Source organism: Manis pentadactyla, chromosome 8 (genome assembly GCF_030020395.1).
Source record: "Manis pentadactyla isolate mManPen7 chromosome 8, mManPen7.hap1, whole genome shotgun sequence".
NCBI lineage: Eukaryota > Metazoa > Chordata > Mammalia > Pholidota > Manidae > Manis > Manis pentadactyla.
The window spans coordinates 94,335,728-94,356,019 of NC_080026.1; the positions used below are offsets into that span (position 1 = coordinate 94,335,728).

The window sequence follows — 20,292 nt, forward strand, 5'->3', positions numbered from 1 at the left end:
GGTGGGAGAACACAGGAGAAGGCTTGGGGACAACACAAGAAACCTGCTTGTGCATAAACCCCCAGCCTAGGCAGAGGGCCCCCACCCTCTCATTCCCTTCCCCCATACCCAGGTAGAGGATCAGGCCCCTCATTAGGCAGAAGCAGCCAAAGGTCTGTCTTCAAACCAGACCCAAAGCTGCCCAGAGACCATGTCACATCATCTGGTCCTGGACTGGAGGTGATGTGGTGACAGGTGGCAACAGGGAGGGGTATGCTAGTGGCTCTCTCAGTGCAGCTGGTCAGTCCTCCATCCTGGAGGACTCTGGAGAACTGTAGACAGCCCCTGAGCAGGGGACAGTCACGGAGTCACGGGAGACTGGCTCCTGAGGGCCCTTCCTAAACACTGGTGATTGAGCCTTTGCAGAAGAAAGTCATTGTGTTCTCTGCTCCTCTTTCATCCCCTTCCACCATCATGACCCTATCTTTCTCTGTCCCCCCTGACTGGATCTTGCCCTGTCTCCCCACTGCACCCCTTTTCCTTTGTGTCTCCTTGGCTGGTGGCGCTGGGTACCAGGCATGGTGACAGTGAGGTCAGGTGTCATCATTGACCGGGAGGCCTTCTCACCCCCCATCCTGGAGCTGCTGCTGCTGGCTGAGGACATTGGGCTGCTCAATGGCACAGCTGACCTGCTTGTCACCATCCTAGACGACAATGACAACTGGCCCACCTTTAGCCCTGCTGCCCTCACGATCCACCTACTGGAGAACTGCCCACCTGGTAAGGGGACAGACCCCAGGCCCCAGGCCTCAGGCTGGAGCTCATTGGTGGTCCATGGGGATTGGAGCCTCATAGGTTAGAAGCAGAGTTCACCTCCAGTGGGGAGAAAGAGGGGCACCAGGGAGGGTGGAGAGAGCCCTGCAGAGGGAGTCCCAGGACCCAGGTCCCCTCACCTCCCTTCTCTGGTCCACAGTGTCTTGTCAGCAAAATGAGATTATTAAGATATGATCCATCCATGTTCCTGGACGGAAAGACTGTTTTAAAGTCAAAATAGGGTTAACATAATTTCCATCAAAATCAAATGTGATTTGGGGGTAAATTTGGTTCTAAAGGCCATCTAGAAAAATAAGCACATTTTTGAGAAATAAGTGTAGTAAAGCCAGATTTGCCTTACCTGATATCGTAACATATAAAACTATAGTATTTAAAAGCATGTGATGTGAACACAAGACTCTGGGGTGAATGCAAGTAGCCCAGAAACAGATCCTTTATATGATAAAGAAAACAATGAAACCGGTAGTGAAAACATATTATTTAATATACAAAACATCTTTTAATGTTTAGTGTAGATTTTCATCCCATACCAGACACCAAAATGAAACTGAAAGACATTCTAAAGAAAATATAAAAGAGTAGAAAACATTAAAAAATAAAGGAAGAAACTTTAGGTGAATATTTCTCTGATTTCTGATAAATAGGTTCTAAGCATATAAGAAACAGAACGACTCAAAAAAGGAAAATTATTACATTTTGGCACATATGAACTTAAACTTCTTTACATCAAAAAGTTATAAGCAGTATTGAAAGGCAGATAATAAGCTGAGAAAAAGATATTTATCATAATTGTATAAACTGACAGAAAAATGGACAAAGAACAAGAGCAGACAATTTGCAGGAGAAGATAAAAGTAATCATTAAATTATTAAAAATTCTTCAGTCTCAAAAATAATCAGGGAATGTAAAATAAAATGAGATACCATTTTCCTAAAAGATTGCAAACATGAAAAATGTGTAAAAGATCAATGCCAGTGAGACTGTGGGGCCCTTGTGAACCACCAACAAATGTATCTGGTATGATGACGTTTTTGGAAGAGGCCTCTGCTCAGCTACTCCCCGTTCCCATCCCACAGGATCCTCCGTCCTTCAGGTCATGGCCACAGACGAGGACAGTGGCCTCAATGGGGAGTTGATCTACCGAATAGAAGCCGGGGCTCAGGATCGCTTCCTCATCCACCCAGTCACTGGGGACATCCGCGTTGGCAATGCCACCATCGACAGGGAGGAGCAGGAATCCTATAGGCTGACAGTGGTGGCCACTGACCGGGGCACCGTCCCTCTCTCGGGCACAGCCATCATCACTGTACTTATTGATGACATCAATGATTCCCGCCCCGAGTTCCTCAACCCCATCCAGACAGTGAGTGTGCTGGAGTCAGTCAAGCCGGGCACTGTCATTGCCAATGTCCCCGCCATTGATCGCGACCTTAACCCAAAGCTGGAATACCACATCATCAGTATCATAGCCAAGGACGACACTGACCGCCTGGTGCCTGACCAGGAGGATGCCTTTGCTGTGAATATCAACACAGGTACAAGGGCCTGCTCCCCTCCTGCCCCCACTCTTGACACCCCGCCTCAGTCTCCTTGCTCTCTGCCTTCTTCCTTACCCTCCTTTCTTTCTGTTCTCTGCCTGCTCTTCCCTTTCCCTCAGCTGCTCCTCTTTCTCTTCCCTTCTGTCCCTTATTGATACCACACCCTTCCTCTCTTTTCTCTCTCTCCCTTTGCTCCTTCCCTGTCTCTCTGCTCTTCCTTTTCCCTTGACCAGCCCGCTCTCTCTTTTCTGATTCTTTGACACTACCAGTGTTCTATGAGAATGCCCATCTCACCACACTCTCGCCAGCATTAAATATTACAGTTTTCATGTTTTTAATTTCATAGGAAAATGGTGCGTTGTTTTAATATGCATTTCTTTAATAAACTAGATGGTTAAACACTCTCTTCATAGGTATACTGGCCATTTAAATCATCTCTAAGTTATACACATACCCTTAATGATGTTCTTACACTATCACAAAACAAAAAAGAACTGTGACTTGTCTTTCATGATTTATGCAGCCTATTATGATTTTGAAGATTTTACCATATTCTCAAAAGTTCAGTGAAATTTCCCCCTCTGGGGAGTTAGGGAGGGAACATGGGACCTTAGAGGTGTACATCTTGGAAAGCCCAGAGGCATGACAGAAAAACAAACATGACTATGGCAAAATGCTAAAAATCATTGTTATTTAGAGAAATGCATAGTAAAACAACAATGAAGTATCAGTTTTCTATATGTGATCAGATTTTAGGATGCTGGACAATACTAAGTTTTGGTAAGAATGTGGGAACATCAGAACCCTCATAAACTACTGTAGGAGTTTAGACTGATTCCACCATCCAGACAGCAATCTAGCAAAAAGTACACTTATATTCTGTAATCCAGCAATTCTCCTCCTGGGTTTATATCCCACGGAATTTATCAGGTCAATAATAGGACTATCTGAGGATGCTCACTGCATTGTTATTGGTGGTGGGAGTTGGAAGCCACCTGGGCATCCAACTCTAGAACGTTGGAGAGTAAATCATTGTGTGGTGCACACCATGAGATACCAGGAAAATTAGAAGCGATAGATTAGACACACTCAAAGAGATGTGGATGGACTTTAAAAATAAATACTTACTGAAAAGAGTAAGAAATGCAATGGGATATATATACATACATATCTATTTGTATAAATGTAAAATACATATACAAAAATAATATATGATTTTTAGAAACACTTTCAAATAAAAAATGCAATTCAGTACATTACAATGATTGCCTGAGGGGAAAAGGGAAGGAGAGAGGAGTGTGGGTTAAAAGGAAATAGAAACCTACATGAAACAAGAGCAGTGCCAATGACCACAGTGTGCAGTGAACAAGAGTATGATTAACTTAATAGGCACATGAGGCCCAAAGGGAAAAAGAAGACAGCAAAATCACAAGCAGTAGGAGAATTAAGTAGATTACCCATGTACCAGGTTAGCAAAACTCCCACTTCAGTGGTTGGTCAAGGCCGTGGAGAGCTGCTCTGCACCCCTGCCCAACTTTATGCTGCATTGATGCCTATACCACTTTTCTCTTCTGGTCTCCCTCCCTCTGACTGACTCTCTTCTCTATTTTTCTTTCCAGTGTCTTCTCTGCCCCTTCTTCCTCATGCTCTCCCCACCTCCCTTGCTTACCTTCCCTCTCCTTTCTTCTTGCCCGTCTCAGACCCCTGAGCACTCCTATCCAACCGGGCTACCACTTACTCCCCTGGCTTCTTTTCCCTCTGCCACTTTCTCTCCATCCCCCTCCGAAACCTCCTGCCCTGGTCAGCTATGACCCCTACTGTCCCCCATACCCTGCTCTGCTCCATCCCCTCTGCACCCTCAACTAACTGATGTTAACCCTCTTCTCTCCTCCTCACGGCTGGCAGGCCTGCAGGTTTGAGCTGTTTCTCTGTCACTTCCCACATCATCTCTTCTCTGCTTCACCCATTGCCTTCCTCCATACCCACTGCACTCCCACCACCCTTCCTATCCTGTGGGGCCTGGGCCAAGGCCGTGGCCCAGCCTTTGCAGACTGAATGCAGGCACCCTCTCCCCATCCTCGCTCCCCAGCCTCGGGGACGGGGAGCGAGAGTAGGAAGAGGAGGAGGAGGCAGCAGCCCAGGGTAAGTGTCCACCCCACGGCTGGGGACCCCAGGAGAACAGAAGCCCAGCAGGGGGGCCTGCCAAGGGAGAAGAGAATCCCAGAAACCCCAGTGCCTGAGAGGGCGCTGGAAAGACACAGAGGCAGTTTCACCCTAGGATGAGGCCGATGGGAGGAGGAATCACCAGGCCCTCCAACAGGCAGGAAGGAGACAACCCAACAGAGCCAGCCCTGGACTGGCCAGGCCATGTCTAATTCAAGCCTAAGTCTCTGGAGGGTCCTGTGTGACTCAGGGCTGCCAGGGCTCTGGGAGGCAGTGGGTAGGAGAGAAGGAAACAACTCCTTGCAGATCCCAACACAGGACTTTGATCCTGCCCCACAGTCAGCACAGGACATGCCCCACTTAATGGAGACAAAGGGGTGGACCTGCTACCCAGCCTGCCCACCACTGTCTCCTCCAGGGAACACCCATAGGGCCTTTTAGCTGCCATGACCTTCCTTTGTCCTTATCTCCCTAGAATATAAGCATTTTTTAGATTGTGATAAAAAACATACATCAAATGTACTATCTTAACCATTTTTTTTAATCTTAACCATTTTTAGGTGTACATTCAGTAGTGTTCAGCATACATTGTTGTAGAATACAAACATTTTTTAAATAAACAATTACATAGCACTTTCTATTCTCCAAGCACTGTTCTAAGCCCTTTAAAAATGTAAATTCAATTAATTTGTTATAATCCTCAAAATAGCCTTATGTGGTAGGTACTATAATTATCCCCATTTTACAAATGAGGAAACAGAGGGGCAGAGATGTTAAATAATTTGCCCAAGGCCACCTAGCTAGTAAGCAGGGAATGGGGCAGAGTGATATACCCTGAGCTTGCAGGTGGCTATGGTCTCATCCCAGGCAAACATGAGACCAGCAAGTTCCGGGTCCACTGGGACCCTGTGTGAATTGGGAGGGTTGGCCCGGAGCACCCCTGGGAGGCCCAGACCTTAGGGGGTTCCCTCGGGCTGAACCTGACCTGGTCTGCTCTACAGGCTCTGTAATGGTGAAGTCTCCCCTGAACCGGGAGCTGGTTGCCACCTATGAGGTCACTCTCTCGGTGACTGACAAGGCCAGTGACCTACCAGAGCACTCTGTCAGCGTGCCAAATGGTAAGGTTTCCCACAGGCATCTCCCAGTGGCTACTCAGAGCCCTGGGGGAGGGGTGGGGCTGGTGGGCGGGGGCTAGTGTGGGCCGGGAACAGGCACAGGTCTGGCCCTGGGGAGGGAGCAGCGGGACCCAGCGGCAGGGGCTGCCAAGGATGTGGAAGGTGGCAGCTACAGTGAGGCTCAGGGCGCCTGTGTCCTAGTTGTTAGGCAGAGCTCAGCAGTGGGGAATCCAGAAGCCCAGAATTATGTGTGATCTTGACCCCCAGGGCTCAGAATGAGAAGGAGGCTTTGTAGAAGCTGGAAGAAGATTGAGAGAAGAATGGGTTAACAGAGAATTAGATAGGAATCCCACGGTGACAGAGGGCGTGTCTGACATGTGAGACAGGAATCTCAGATCTGATAAGAAGCCATGGGTCAGCCCAGAGGAAGGAAAGCACAGCGAAGGAGACCTGGGTCCGCAGACACTGCCTTGGGAGGGTGGGACGTGCAGACGCGACCGCAGAGAAGAGGGGGGCACCAATGATGCTGTTCTCTGCGGTCCGGGCACAGGCTGTCCTGCCTGTAGCCTGAGGCATAAGCTGGCAGTGGCTGCTAGAGGCATGGACTGTGTGGGGGCAGAAGAGAGAGGGCTGTAGGGATGGTGTGGCCTCTGCCATGTGGCAAGCCCCAGGCATAGGGAGATAGCCTGACAGACAATGTCTGCTTATCTTTAGAGCCCAGAGGCCCAAGGAAGGAAGGGCAGACCTGGTCATCTCCTCCATGTCCCTCGCTGAGAGGCAAAGGGCCTAGGCTGGTTAGATTAGAGGGGACAACTCAGATGGGAGGTAGAAGGCTAAACCATGGAAAGGGTGTTCAACTTCACCTGAGTCCTGTCTCACTGGATGGGTCAGAAAAACTGAGGCAGAGTAAAGGCCAGGGTTTCAGCAAGATTACCCAGCAAGTTGGTAGAACTCAAGCCCCTTTCCCTCTGGAAGAGTGAGTGAGCCAACTAGAGGAAAGAGTCACATGCCACGGCTCTAGGGTTGAGCCAAGGATGGTTGTGAGGTGCTGCCATCCTCTCTGGACTTGGCTTAGCCTTTGGAAGGCCTGGCCTAGCCACATAGGTGCCCTCATGCCACCCTCACCCCGGCCTCTACCCCAGCCAAGCTGACAGTCAACATTTTGGACGTCAATGACAATACTCCCCAGTTCAAGCCCTTTGGGATCACCTACTACACAGAACAGATCGTGGAGGGGGCCACGCCAGGCACCACGCTCATTGCTGTGGCAGCCGTGGACCCTGACAAGGGCCTCAATGGGCTGATCACCTACACCGTGCTGGACCTGATGCCCCCAGGCTATGTTCAGCTGGAAGACTCCTCAGCAGGTAGGTGAGAAATTGCCAGAGGAGGGCTGGGGGATGTGTCTGTGCCTGCTTAGCCTCCAAGGGGGCCCATAGCCTGCTTCTCACTCTCCAGTTGGGGCTAACCCACACCCCCTCAGTGGGCTGGGCAAGATCCAAGATGGCCAACATTCCATTCACTACCAGATGCCCAAATTAGCAGAAAGGCCAGAGTGCCTAGTTCCAGGGTGGGGCGGAAGCCCCCTCTAAGGTCTGCTGGAAACCTGGAGTCCTCCACCAGGAGCTCTACTGCCCAAGCTTCTACTATGAGTGCCACCTAAGGAGCAAGAAGGCCGAGAGAGAAGTGTCCAGAGGAGGGCCTGGGCTTGCTGGTGTTCATCCCTTTGACTTGTGAAAAGCTTGCTCGCCCTCCAGTAAGGAGAACAGCTGGACAATAGTTGCTGTTAGCCCCCCGGCCTGACACTGAGTGGTGCAGCCTGACCACCTGCCCCCTTCAAGGGACCACACCTGCCTCTCAGAGCTCCAGATCCTTCTCTTCACAGTTTGGGGAGCTTCCCTGGGTGAGGAGTGGCCAGAATGCAGTAGGTTTCTTTGTGTCTTAGGTAAGGTCATTGCCAACCAGACAGTAGACTATGAGCAAGTGCACTGGCTCAACTTTACCGTGAGGGCTTCAGACAATGGGTCCCCACCCCGGGCATCTGAGATCCCTGTCTATCTGGAAATTGTGGACATCAACGACAACAACCCCATCTTTGACCAGCCCTCCTACCAGGTGGGTGGCCAGGCCAACAGACTGGGCTCAGAACCTGTGCCCTTTCTTTGGGGTTTTCGGACATGTTCCACTCCCACCCTGCCAGCCTCTAAACCCCTGGGAGTGGCCACCCTGTGAGCGGCTTGCTGCCCTGGGTTGTCTGCAGCTGGGAGTTCTTGGGCAGGGGTGTAGACTCTAGGGCTGACCTTGGCCTGCTTTCTGTCCCTGCCCCCTGGGCTCTAGGAAGCTGTCTTTGAGGATGTGCCTGTGGGCACAGTCATCCTGGCAGTCACTGCTACAGATGCCGACTCAGGCAACTTTGCCCTCATTGAGTACAGCCTCAGGGATGGAGAGGGCAAGTTTGCCATCAACCCCACTACGGTAAGCAGGCAATGGAGGGCCTCGGTTTGAGGAGTGGGAAGTGGGAAGGGCCAGGAGTCACAGACTGGGAAAACACCCAAAGTATTGTAGTAACCCCCACCCATTTCTGGATCCAGCCACCTGGACATCTGTAGCCTCAGAGGTTTCTTTCAACTGAGTCGGCAAGCCCTGTTCTTAGGGTCCCAAACATCCTGTGGACTGTGGCTTTTCTGTCCCAGCCAACATGGAAGGAAGTGGCCAGAGTCTTTTGGAAACAGCCCTTTGTGGGACAAAAAATTCTGAGATGTGTCCCCACCATGCTAAAAAACTTGATTCAAGTCCATGTGGATGCTTTTTGAAACTGCCAAAAAAGAAGCATAGGCAACTCTGCAGAAAATGGACACAGTGTTTGAGCACCTACCGTATACATGGCCCTGTATACTCAATGCTGGGGAGTGAAGAATCCCCCATGCATGCATCCCCCTGGCCCCCATGAGTCGCAGACTTGTTGTAGAGCAGAAAATGAAGAGAAAAGATGGGTGATGATTTCAGAGGTCTGCAATTTGGTTCAAAGCTGCTGTTTCAGTTCAGGGAGAGAGCCCTGTGGCCCCGGGGTGGCTGGCCAGGCAGGACCAGTTGCTGGACTGGAACTGGACTTTCCCTCCCACTCCCCCTGGACCCTCCGACGCCAGCCCCGCCCACACTCCCCTGCCCTCGGCCCCTTCAGCCTACTTGGTGTGAACAATCAGACATGCTCCTGGCCCAGCCCTGTGAACAGTGAACATCTGTGGAGTACTACTGGCCAGGCAGTGAGCCCCAGCCTGGGCCATCATCCCGTTCAGGTGGATCGGGCAGTGAGGGCACCAAGAGCCACCAGAATGTGATCTCCATGGGGGCAGAGCTGGTGTCTCTGCTGTTCAGTGCTGTATCTGCAGAACCCAGACCAGTGTCTGAGACATAGTAGATGCTCAGTAAATACCTGTTGGATGGATGAAGCCTCTGACTCTACCCTCCCCCCACAAGGGTGACATCTACGTGCTGTCCTCTCTGGATCGGGAGAAGAAGGACCACTATATCCTGACTGCCTTGGCCAAAGACAACCCTGGAGATGTAGCCAGCAACCGCCGAGAAAATTCAGTGCAGGTGAGTGGCATCAGCCTGGTCCAGGGACCCGAGGGGCTGGAGTGGTGGAGGCAGCAAGCAGAGCCTTCAGAGAAGCACTACTGCAGAGCCGGAGCAAAGCCACAGGCCCCATCGGAGACATGGCAGCAAGAATGAGAAGGCAAGAGCTTAGCTGGGTGGATCACAACTGCTCTGGCTTGGGGAGATGGGGACTCTCTAGGAGAAATCTCTTGTGCCAAACCCCTGCTAAGGCAGCTAAACATACCTGGATGTAACCCCAATAAATGCCTGGGGCTCACACGACCCAGTGTCTCCATGGTGTCCCACTGAAAGAAACACAGTCCAGCAACCAAACATAACTACACTTCAATTACATTTATTTATGTGTCTTATAGAACACTGATCAATCAAATTCACAATGCCCTTCTAGTCCTAGCATCACAGGATTAGGGAAGCTGAGGCCAATATCCCCATTTCTATCCAAACCCCCACACCTTGAGACTTTTTTCCTCTCCCTTCCTTCCTCCCTCCCTCTTCTTTCTGCTGTCCTGTGTTCAGTTCTTCCAATTCTCCCCACAATAATCAAACTTACCAAAAGAAACTCTCCTGAAGGGTGGAGGGGTGGGAAACTGAGTGGGCAGAGGCAGACTTGCATTAGCAGGCGGGGGGAAGGGGCTGGAAGCACCCACACATCTGCATCCTGTCCCATCACGGAGGCTGTGGTGTGTCACACATGGTGCTGGAAACAGCACAGCATTTGGAGTTGGAGGACTAAGATTCCTCTAGCTGAGCACACTGCATTTGTCACACAACCTCTCTGAGCCTCAGCTGTCAAACGCGCAGGTGCTAGCAGCAGGCAGGAGCAGTGGTGGTACCTCCCTCCCAGGGCAGTGGTGAAGCCTGGGAGGTGGAGATTGGCAAGCGCTTGGGGCACTGAGAGGGGGCTGCAAAGGGCTCTGTGGAGGATGCGGTCAGGCTGGGCCACAGCAGCCAGGAAGGAAAAAAGGCCTCCCGGCCTGGTGTGTCCTTAGGACCTGCCCTGGGCTGTGGCGTCAGCAGAGAGGCCAAGTTCCTGGCCAGACACAAATCCCAGTCAAGAGGGGCCCTTTGGGAGTGGAGGAATCACAGTCCACATTAGGGGCCCGAGATTACAGTCAGATGTGTAGGGCTACTGTGGGAAGGCGTGAAGGACAGAGGAGGAGGTGAGTGGGGAGGCTCGCTGCTTCAGAAGCCAGACACAGATTACCTGTTCACCACAATACTAGCTGCTCATTGTTTGCTCAAGCCAGGCACTGTACACACACCATGATGACGTAGCATATACCGTCACAAACCCCTGAGCGGTAAAATATTGTTATCCCCAGCATACAGCTAAGGAAGCTGAGGCTCAGGAAGTTGAATAAATTGTTTGAGGTCAGACTCCATCAGTGGGCACTGTCCACACCAGCTCAATCTCCTGTGTGACTGGGACACCTGCTCCTGACCTTTGACCTCGGCCTCCCCCCAGGTGGTGATCCAGGTACTGGATGTCAATGACTGCCGCCCACAGTTCTCCAAGCCCCAGTACAGCACAAGCGTGTATGAGAATGAGCCAGAGGGCACCTCGGTCTTCACCATGATGGCCACCGACCAGGATGAGGGCTCCAATGGGGAGCTGGCCTACTCACTTGAGGGCCCTGGTGCAGGTATGTAGCCTGCTCCCCACCCATGATACCTTAGAAGAGAGGGAGGCAGGGCAAGCTGCCATGCCTGCAGCCCCCGGCCAGGAGGAGGAGGGATGAAAAGGACGTCTCAGCCGGAGCCATGCCCTGCTCTCCTGCCCCACCTGCCAGAGGCCTTCCACGTGGACATGGACTCGGGCCTGGTAACCACCAAGCGGCCGCTGCAGTCCTATGAGAGGTTCAATCTGACTGTGGTGGCCACGGATGGAGGACAGCCCCCACTCTGGGGCACCAGCATGCTGCTGGTGGAGGTCATTGATGTCAACGATAACCGCCCCATCTTCGTGCGTCCGCCCAACGGCACCATCCTCCACATCAGAGAGGTACTGCTGTGCCCAGGGCCCCCTGCCTACTGACATCTCCCTCCCAAAACCCAGCCCACTTCATCCCGCAGTCATGCCTGGAAGGGTGAAAGGGCCCCCACTGTGAAGGTGGGGAAACTGAGGCCAGAATAGGCAATGGACTTGCTCAGTGCCCACAGGGAAGTACTGAACACTGGTTAGTAACATGGGCTGTTCAAGTCTTGACTTGAACTTGGGTTCAAGTCTAACTCTATCACTTACCAGCCAAATGCCTCTGAGCAGGTGACTTCCCTCAGTCTTTTTTTCATCTGCAAAATAGGACTAAAAATTGCAGATGCCCTATCTCTTGCTTCTAGATGTCTGCCAAGGACAGTCTTCCCAGAAACCCACTTCCCCCATACTTGTCTCAAAATAAACATGCATGCTCCTTCCGTCTGTCTGTTGTTCCTGTTGATACCAATGTAGCAGCAGCCCGGAATTTGAGGCTGGGCATCAAAATAAGAAACAAGGGGAAGTGGCTGAGGTCCTGGAATCTCTCCTATTATTTCATTCCTTGCTCTAAATTGCCTTGTAAAGATAGGGAAGTACTCCTCTGTCTCCTACTCTTCTTTCTGCTCCTTCTCAGCATCCAGGCCCAAAATGCTCCTTGGTGGTGCAGTCAGGGTGTCTCCAACTTGTTCTTTGCTCCCCAAACTTCAGCATGTCCCTGTATCTCAGAATGTCGAAGTCCTTATTGTCGCTCTGTCTCCTCTTTGAGTTTCCACAGGAGAAATTTTTCCCAGGGCTGAGCTCCAGGGAGCCCTGTACTTTCCCCTGTGGTCTGTGTGTAGCTGAATCTACGCAGTCACTGAGCAGTCCTCTTTGCTTTGCCCATTAAGGGACTCAGAGTGGTCAGCCCGCCTTGAATGACCTTCTAGGGACTTAGTACAGAAACCTTGCCTCCCACCTCTCAGTTTCTATCTTCCTGCCAATCTTTTTTTTTTCCTTTACCCTGATTCTTTTAAAACTTATTCACTTTCATTATAATTTATACATTCTTGTAAGCTGCCTCAACTCTTTTTTGTGGAATGAGGCAAGGTATAAATCAATAACAGTCTAGTTCTTTTCCATACCAAAGGCCCCATTTACTAAGGTTTTACCTTCAAGGTTTCCATATTTTGAAAGATCCTTGTCTCCCAAACAACCAGCATTTGTTAAGTAATTATCTATTTGTCATGCCACTTTCTATTAATTAGATGTAGCTGCCATTCAGAGTTTCCAATTCATGATCAATGAGATGAAGAGTGCAAGCCATTCTGGGCTGATAATTTTTCAACTAAAAGCAAAGAAACTTGCTTTTCTTTTGTAGTCTGGGTGGCTTTTATAGGGGTCAATGTACAATATCAATTAGGTTTTTTTGATATCTCAGACTTAAGGGATTCAGGAGACTGAGGCTCAGAGGTAAAGTGGCATGTCCAGGTCACACAGTGGATTAGTAACTAACCCCAGTGACTAGAACTGGGGTGTCCAGACTGGAAGCCCAGTGTCCAGTCTACTCACCATGTCATCCTACCTGCCTATCCCCCATCTTTAAGGACCCCATGAGGTAGACGGTGTTGTTTGGGGATTCCCAGAGCTCCTGTGCCTGGGGTAGCAGAGAGCAAGACAGACCTGGGAACAAAGGCAGCCGAAGATCCCCCTTCTGTCTTCCACTCAGCGTGAAATGGGATCAGAGGGATGGGGGTAGCCCCTGGAAAGGTGGCCACCCTGAGGGTTTGGAGCATGGTGGATCCCAGGCTGAACCATCAGTGGGCAGTGGTCTTGATCGCTGGGGGGTTGAGAGGATGTTCTAGTGATGCTCAGACTCCAGGAGAGTCCATCTAGACAGGTAGGCATTTCCTAAGCATGCTGGAAGGCGGCAAGGGCATCCAGCTGCGGGAGGAGAAAGAACAAGGGCTCGCTCCATCGCGGCCTGGGAGGTGGGATTTTCTCAGATGGCCCAGGAGCCTCCCTGCACACCTCCTGCAGGAGATCCCGCTGCGCTCCAACGTGTACGAGGTCTACGCCACAGACAAGGACGAGGGCCTCAATGGGGCTGTGCGCTACAGCTTTCTGAAGACTACTGGCAACCGGGACTGGGAGTACTTCACCATCGACCCAATCAGCGGCCTTATCCAGACTGCACAGCGCCTGGACCGCGAGAAGCAGGCGGTGTACAGCGTAAGGGGGCGGGGCCGGGCGCGAGGGGCGGGGCCGAGGGAGGGGCTTTCCTCTGGGCGCGGGGCCACCACTTGCCCACCTTAGAACGTCTGTGAGGGCGGTGACCTGGCACCTGAGGAGTGCCCACCTGGGGCGCACACTCTGTGCTCCTCCGCGCTCAGCTTATCCTGGTGGCCAGCGACCTGGGCCAGCCGGTGCCATATGAGACCATGCAGCCGCTGCAGGTGGCCTTGGAGGACGTCGACGACAATGAACCCCTCTTCGTGAGGCCTCCAGTGAGTTGCCCATCCCCTGCGCCGGTCGTTCGCACACAGGGACTCACCTACCTGCCAGCCCTCGGGCTCGCAGGAGCACTCTGTGCTTGTGGTACACCCAGGTGGATCCATAGAAACTCTGCATGTGCTCCAAAGAACAAATACTTACTAAACAGCTACTATTTCAAGGCACTACCCACCCGTCAAAAAAGCAGACAGGAATGCCTGACTCACAGAGCTGACAGTGCTCCTAATTGTACCCACATGCACACAGGAAGCTGAACATCAGCTCTGCTTCACTGAGTTGGGTTGAGCCTCCTGTAGACACAGAGTATGACTTGGTGGTTTTCTCCTCTTGTGTGCATGTGGGATGTGATGCTCCCTGGAGACTTATGTAAGTGTGGGTGTGTACACACAAGAGAGGGCCCCCTCCCCACCCTGTTCCTGTTCAGACATCCATTCAGATGCTAGAATACTTCAGAGAACATGTCAAGCCCAGCCCTGCCCCCCTTGAGGTTACAGCAGTTCTAACCCCACAAGGCTTGTACAATAAACTCCCTCAGCACCCACAAAGGCATGCCAAGGGCCCTCTGGCAGGAGCTGGAAGCTTGGACTTACCCTTGGCCTCCCTTGACATACCCCTCCCTCTGCAGAGAGGCAGACCCCAGTTCCAGCTGCTAACAGTGCCCGAGCACTCACCACATGGCACCCTCGTGGGCAACGTGACAGGTGCTGTGGATGCAGATGTGGGCTCCAACGCCATTGTGTACTACTTCATCGCAGGTGGGGCCCGACAGGGCTAGTGCCACACCTCCCCTGGGGCTGGAGATGACCCAGTGGGCCCAGCCTGGCGCTGCCCCCTCACCCTGTGTCACGGCCCCACCTTCAGCCGGCAACGAAGAGAAGAACTTCCATCTGCAGCCTGATGGGCGTCTACTGGTGCTGCGGGACCTGGACCGGGAGCGTGAAGCCGTCTTCTCCTTCGTTGTCAAGGCCTCAAGCAATCGCAGCTGGACACCTCCCCGTGAGCCCTCCCTAGCCCTTGATCTGGTCACAGACCTCACCCTACAGGAGGTGCACGTTGTGCTAGAGGACATCAATGACCAGCCCCCACGCTTCACCAAGGCTGAGTACACTGCAGGTGCTGGGACAGAGCCTGGGCATGGGGTGTGGGGTGGCCTCTGCCCTGCCACTTACACCCATCTGCCCATCTCTGCAGGTGTGGCCACTGATGCCAAGGTGGGCTCAGAGTTGATCCAGGTGCTGGCCCTGGACGCAGACATTGGTAACAACAGCCTCGTCTTCTACAGCATCCTGGCCATCCACTACTTCCACACTCTAGCCAATGACTCTGAGGATGTGGGCCAGGTCTTCACCATGGGTAGGGGCCTCCAGTCAAGACCTCCATCACTGCAGAGACTGTGGTCTGGAGGAGATGGGGTCTGTGTGGGCGCCACAGGGTATGGGTAGCCAGCCAACTGTATCAGTCCTTCCATTCATCCACCCGTCCACCCACCATTCAGCCAGCCAGCCAGCATTGGTAAATCCTTTCATTTGTCCACCAATCTGTCTGTCCCTACATCTACCTACCCACTTTCTTCTTTCTTCCTTCTTCCTATCTCCTCCTCCATCATCATCCATCCTTCCATTCATCTGTCTTTCTGTTTGTGCACCTCACGCTCCCTTGTCTGTGTCAGGCATTGTGCCAGGTACTGGGGAGCCAGAATGCAGAGTACATTTATACCTAAAAACATGCATGTTTGCTTGTGCATTTGCACATGTGGACAGCCGAGTCTCTCTGGGTCAGGTATTGGTGTCCCATTACCTTAGTTCTAGCCCCAACCTATCCCTTGCTCTTCTCTGCTTACAGAAGTCAATCCAGACTCCTTGGCCTGGCTTTCAAGGCTCACTGGTCTTCCTCCTAACCCCTCTCTCTGGTTCCACAGCCCCCTGCTGTCCTTAAGGGCCCTGTGCCCACACAAGCTGAACTGCTCACCATTCCTAACCTGCTCTACACCGTCCTCCCCTGGGCCTTTGATCCGTTTGGCTTCACTTGCTGGAATACCATCCTGACCTTCACCTCTTCCTTCATATATGCCCCCCCTAACCATCCTTCAAAGTCTAGTTCCCATCTCCTGCAGGCACACAACCAGACACCACCATTTGTCCTCTGAGCTCCCACTGCTCTTATTTTAATAAATTAAGGCACAGAGAGGCTACGTGGCATGCTAAAAGTCACACAGCTAGCCAGGGGCAGATTTTTGAACCCAGGTCTACAGTCTTCTAAGAGAAGACTGTGCTGTACCCCTGGTCACCTCTCTACTGTGATTGTGGAATTCTGAAGTACGTGTGTGTGACAGACAGGTAGGGGACTCAGATTTATTCCATAGCGTCTCAGCTTGGGGTAACAGAGTCCCAGATTGGTCATCCTTAGACCAGTGCATCCCACAGTTGTGCTTTAATATGCAGCATTTAAATAAAAACTTAGAAATCTCTAGAAGAAGTGCAAGCTCTGGCAGCACTGTCTGTGACCATAACCAGCTGAGCTGAAAGCAGCCCTGCTGCTCCTTCAGATGGACCCTCACACTCACTTATTCCCACCCCTCTGTCATCTTTGCTCTCTGCGGTGCCCTGTGGACACTGTGCCAAGTTGTTGCAGGCCCATGCTGCCTCCCCTCAGTGTGTCCAAATGCCCTGGCCCTTGGCCTTCCTGGGGGATGCAGGGACACTGGGTGGCCCCGAAGCCACACCCTGCCCATGGTTTCTTCCTGCAGGAAGTGTGGATGGCATTCTGCGCACCTTTGACCTCTTCATGGCCTACAGCCCTGGCTACTTTGTGGTGGACATTGTGGCCCGGGACCTGGCAGGCCATAATGACACAGCCATCATAGGCATCTATATCCTGAGGGATGATCAGCGTGTCAAGATTGTCATTAATGAGATTCCTGACCGTGTCCGTGGCTTTGAAGAGGAGTTCATCCGCCTCCTCTCCAACATCACTGGGGCCATCGTCAACACTGATGATGTACAGGTGCATCACAAAACCCACCCTGGGTCCAAGGGCAGTCGGGGGAGTAGGGGGATCAGGCCACAGGGACAGGGCATTGCAGAAAGGTCAGGGGTATGAGAAGGGGGTATGTGCCTCTTTAATCATTTCCTAGCTGTGTGGTCTTGTGAAAGTCTGTTCAGTTCTCTGGGCCTCAGTTTCCTCATCTGTAGAATGGAGCTAATGGTAGTGCCTGGCACAGTACAGTGAAGTGATTGATATGGTCTTGGTCCTCAATGAGCATGACTAATAATGGGCTTACTGGTAGGGTACAGTGGGAGGGGCTTCTAGAAGAGGCCCACCTATCCCATCCCATCCCTTATGCCTGCCACACCGCATGATACCCCTTCTCACCCAGTTCCACGTGGACAAGAAGGGTCGGGTGAACTTTGCACAGACAGAGCTGCTCATCCATGTGGTCAACCGCGATACCAACCGCATCCTGGACGTGGACCGGTGGGTCTGTGCTCAGGCTGTCTGCCTGCCTCCCTGCCCTGGAGTTGGGGAGGGGAGGCACCAAATCTGTGCTTCACCAAAGGAAGCACAGAGGACACCGTGAGGCCTGCTGTGGGGGGCTCTCCCCCAGAGGTGGGCAGAGCTGGTAGAGAACACAGTTTAGGGATATAAGCAGAGCCTTACTCCCCCAGCATCTTACAGGATAGTGACCCCTGTACGATACATGGCTACCCCAGCTGGGTGGTGGGGGTGAACTTGGGAGTCTGAGGCAGGAGCTTGAGGTGTGGCTGCAATGGGAGCTGAGGCCCCTGCCCCTCACCCAGGGTGATCCAGATGATTGATGAGAACAAGGAGCAGCTGCGGAATCTTTTCCGGAACTACAACGTCCTGGACGTGCAGCCTGCCATCTCTGTTCGGCTGCCCGATGACATGTCTGCCCTGCAGGTACCCCTGCTGGCACCCACCCTCACTGCCCCCTCACAGCCTTGGCTGTGCTCACCCACTCATGCCTGGCCCTGCTCCGCAGATGGCGATCATTGTCCTGGCCATTCTCCTCTTCCTGGCTGCCATGCTCTTCATCCTCATGAACTGGTACTACAGGACCGTGTAAGTGACCCCTACACCCCTGCGCTTAGAGGCTGACCGGCCTGTCAGGGACAGTCATGGAGGCAGGCAGGGCCATCAAGCACTGAGTTGCCAGTCCAGCTCCAGCCTCCTTCACCAGCCCCTCTTTCTGTTTCTCTTCAGACACAAGAGGAAGCTCAAGGCCATTGTGGCTGGCTCAGCAGGTGAGACTGTGATGGGTGGGGAGATGAGAGGGCAGCTGGGGCTCCTGGGGGCCTGGAGTGCCTGCCTGGGCGAGGCCCAGGCTTCCCCAGCCCGAGTGGAGTGCACCCCTCTCCCCTCCGTGCCGCCACCCTCCTCCCTGCAGGGAACCGGGGCTTCGTGGACATCATGGACATGCCCAATACCAACAAGTATTCCTTCGACGGGTGAGTGGAGCCCCCAAGCCCTGTTGGGTGCACTTCGGGGAGGCCGCCCAGGTTCCCCTTGAAGTGAATCCCCGAAGCACCTCAAGCACTGAAGCAACAGCCAGGCTGAAACTGGGGGTGTGGGCGCTCCCTGGTGGGCCAGCCACCCCTCTCTCCCCTCCCTCAGAAACCCTGGCCTTGGGCTGGGTGCCCCCAGCCAGCAGGACCCCAGGTTCCAGGGGGCGGAGACATCGGGCAACTAGTGTGGCCTCTGCACCAAAGCTTACCCAGGTTGACATGTTCTGGTGCTAGTGGGGTCCTAGGATGCAAGGAGGCCCCACAGGTCCCACAGGCAAAGGGCCTGCTCCTCGTGGCCCTCAACCCCCAGTCCCATGAAAGGAACGACTGTTAGTCTGGCAAACAGGCAGGAGCTAGGGGTGAGCCTGCCAGGACATCTGTCCACTTAAGCCTTCTCTGCTCCCCTCACCCCCACCCGCAGAGCCAACCCCGTGTGGCTGGATCCTTTCTGCCGGAACCTGGAGCTGGCTGCCCAGGCAGAGCACGAGGACGACCTGCCAGAGAACCTGAGCGAGATTGCCGACCTGTGGAACAGCCCCACCCGCACCCACGTGAGCCAGGACAGGCCAAGGGACTGGGGGCGGGTGACGAGGAACAGGGTGGAGGTAGGGTAGGTCTTTGCCACCACTGGTCAAGCATCTGGATTCTTGGGGGGTGGTCGGCTGCTGTGTGTGCGTGTGCATGCATACGTGCGTGAATTGTCTGATCTACCTTTGCTCCAACTAATGTCCCCTCTCCCCAGGGAACATTTGGGCGTGAACCAGCAGCGGTCAAGCCCGATGACGACCGGTACCTTCGGGCAGCCATTCAGGAGTATGACAACATTGCCAAGCTGGGCCAGATCATTCGGGAGGGGCCCATCAAGGTGAGTCCTCCCTGCAGCCTCCTGCACTGCACCACCACCCCTTCCAGGAGCCCGCACCCAGATCCCTGACTGAGCTTGGACCCACTCCAGAGGATGCAGGGATGGGGAGGATCCCAGGACACAGCTTTCTCCACCTTTAGTCTCAGCTATACCTGTCTTCCACTGGGGCAGGACCACCAGGGCAGAAAGGCCTGCGCACCAGGCTAATGAGCCGCTCACGCCTGCAGTGGCTGGAGGCCAGGGAGCTGGTATGAGTCCACATGGGCTCTGGCTGGCTGCAGTCCCCAGACTCTGCTCCAGATCCTCTATCCTAGGCTCAGACACCTGCATATCCCAGACTTCCAGAGTCACCCTCCATCACCCTCTCAGAGCTGTGGGAGTGAGTGAGGGGTGGGGCAGGCAGGGGTGGGCCTTGGTGGGGGGTTAACCCTCTCCCTCCCCCAGGGCTCGCTGCTGAAGGTGGTCCTGGAGGATTACCTGCGGCTCAAAAAGCTCTTTGCACAGCGGATGGTGCAAAAAGCCTCCTCCTGCCACTCCTCCATCTCCGAGGTAGCCGGGTGGGCTGGGGAGCTGTGTGCCGTGCCCCAGCCCTGGGGGTGCTCTCTCCCTCTCTTGCTCTCCTGTCCACCTCGTCCTTCCCAGAGTCTCTGGAATTCAGCAGCCAGGGCCAAAGACAGCAATGGGTGGGGGTCCAGGAAGTCAGAGGGCAGGCTTTGCTTTCTGGGCTCTCTAGAGGGCTTCCCAGAGATGGGGTGCTGAGGCAGTGTTTCTCAGATTTGAGGAGCCCCAAGAAGATACTTTGAGGGGTATCATTTTAGGAAACTGGCAGAAGAGTCAAATAGGTCTACATGTTTATTTGTCTATAGTGATACATGAACACTTTAAAAAGTTAGACTTTTATCTAAAAACTCAGATTCCCAGCAGGGCTAACATTCCCAAATGGAATAAACTAAGGCCGAATAGTTCTGCCCAGGACAAAGCCCCATGTAAGTCTCCACTATACCCTATTGATCCCTCCCTTGGGCAGTGCTGAGGATACTTCCTACTTGGCGACAACGTAGAGTTGATCCCACTTGAGGCAAACTTGGTAACAAATCCAGACACCACTATTGCACCTTTATAGATCATCCAAGTGAATATAAAAAATTAGGAGATTTCTCATGGGAAGCCCACATTCCAGAGAATACATCTGAAG

General features: G+C 53.0%; 1 protein-coding gene across 3 annotated transcripts in view; it reads left to right on the forward strand.

Moving 5' to 3' along the window:
* LOC118933776 (cadherin-23) overlaps positions 1-20,292 on the forward strand; it is a 71,254-nt gene that overhangs the window by 49,784 nt on the left and 1,178 nt on the right. The window contains exons 13-35 of one of the 3 annotated variants that reach the window (XM_057505952.1): positions 556-759; positions 1,890-2,348; positions 5,516-5,632; positions 6,772-6,996; positions 7,575-7,744; positions 7,967-8,104; positions 9,107-9,226; positions 10,713-10,890; positions 11,038-11,249; positions 13,236-13,427; positions 13,589-13,702; positions 14,335-14,464; positions 14,571-14,822; positions 14,901-15,062; positions 16,456-16,712; positions 17,086-17,183; positions 17,507-17,627; positions 17,710-17,789; positions 17,931-17,971; positions 18,115-18,175; positions 18,654-18,783; positions 18,975-19,097; positions 19,542-19,646. In XM_057505952.1, the coding sequence (XP_057361935.1) occupies positions 556-759; positions 1,890-2,348; positions 5,516-5,632; positions 6,772-6,996; positions 7,575-7,744; positions 7,967-8,104; positions 9,107-9,226; positions 10,713-10,890; positions 11,038-11,249; positions 13,236-13,427; positions 13,589-13,702; positions 14,335-14,464; positions 14,571-14,822; positions 14,901-15,062; positions 16,456-16,712; positions 17,086-17,183; positions 17,507-17,627; positions 17,710-17,789; positions 17,931-17,971; positions 18,115-18,175; positions 18,654-18,783; positions 18,975-19,097; positions 19,542-19,646 (3,689 nt within the window). The remainder of the gene's footprint in view (positions 1-555; positions 760-1,889; positions 2,349-5,515; positions 5,633-6,771; positions 6,997-7,574; positions 7,745-7,966; positions 8,105-9,106; positions 9,227-10,712; positions 10,891-11,037; positions 11,250-13,235; positions 13,428-13,588; positions 13,703-14,334; positions 14,465-14,570; positions 14,823-14,900; positions 15,063-16,455; positions 16,713-17,085; positions 17,184-17,506; positions 17,628-17,709; positions 17,790-17,930; positions 17,972-18,114; positions 18,176-18,653; positions 18,784-18,974; positions 19,098-19,541; positions 19,647-20,292) is intronic. The other 2 variants (XM_036928472.2, XM_036928471.2) reach the window with 2 other exon arrangements.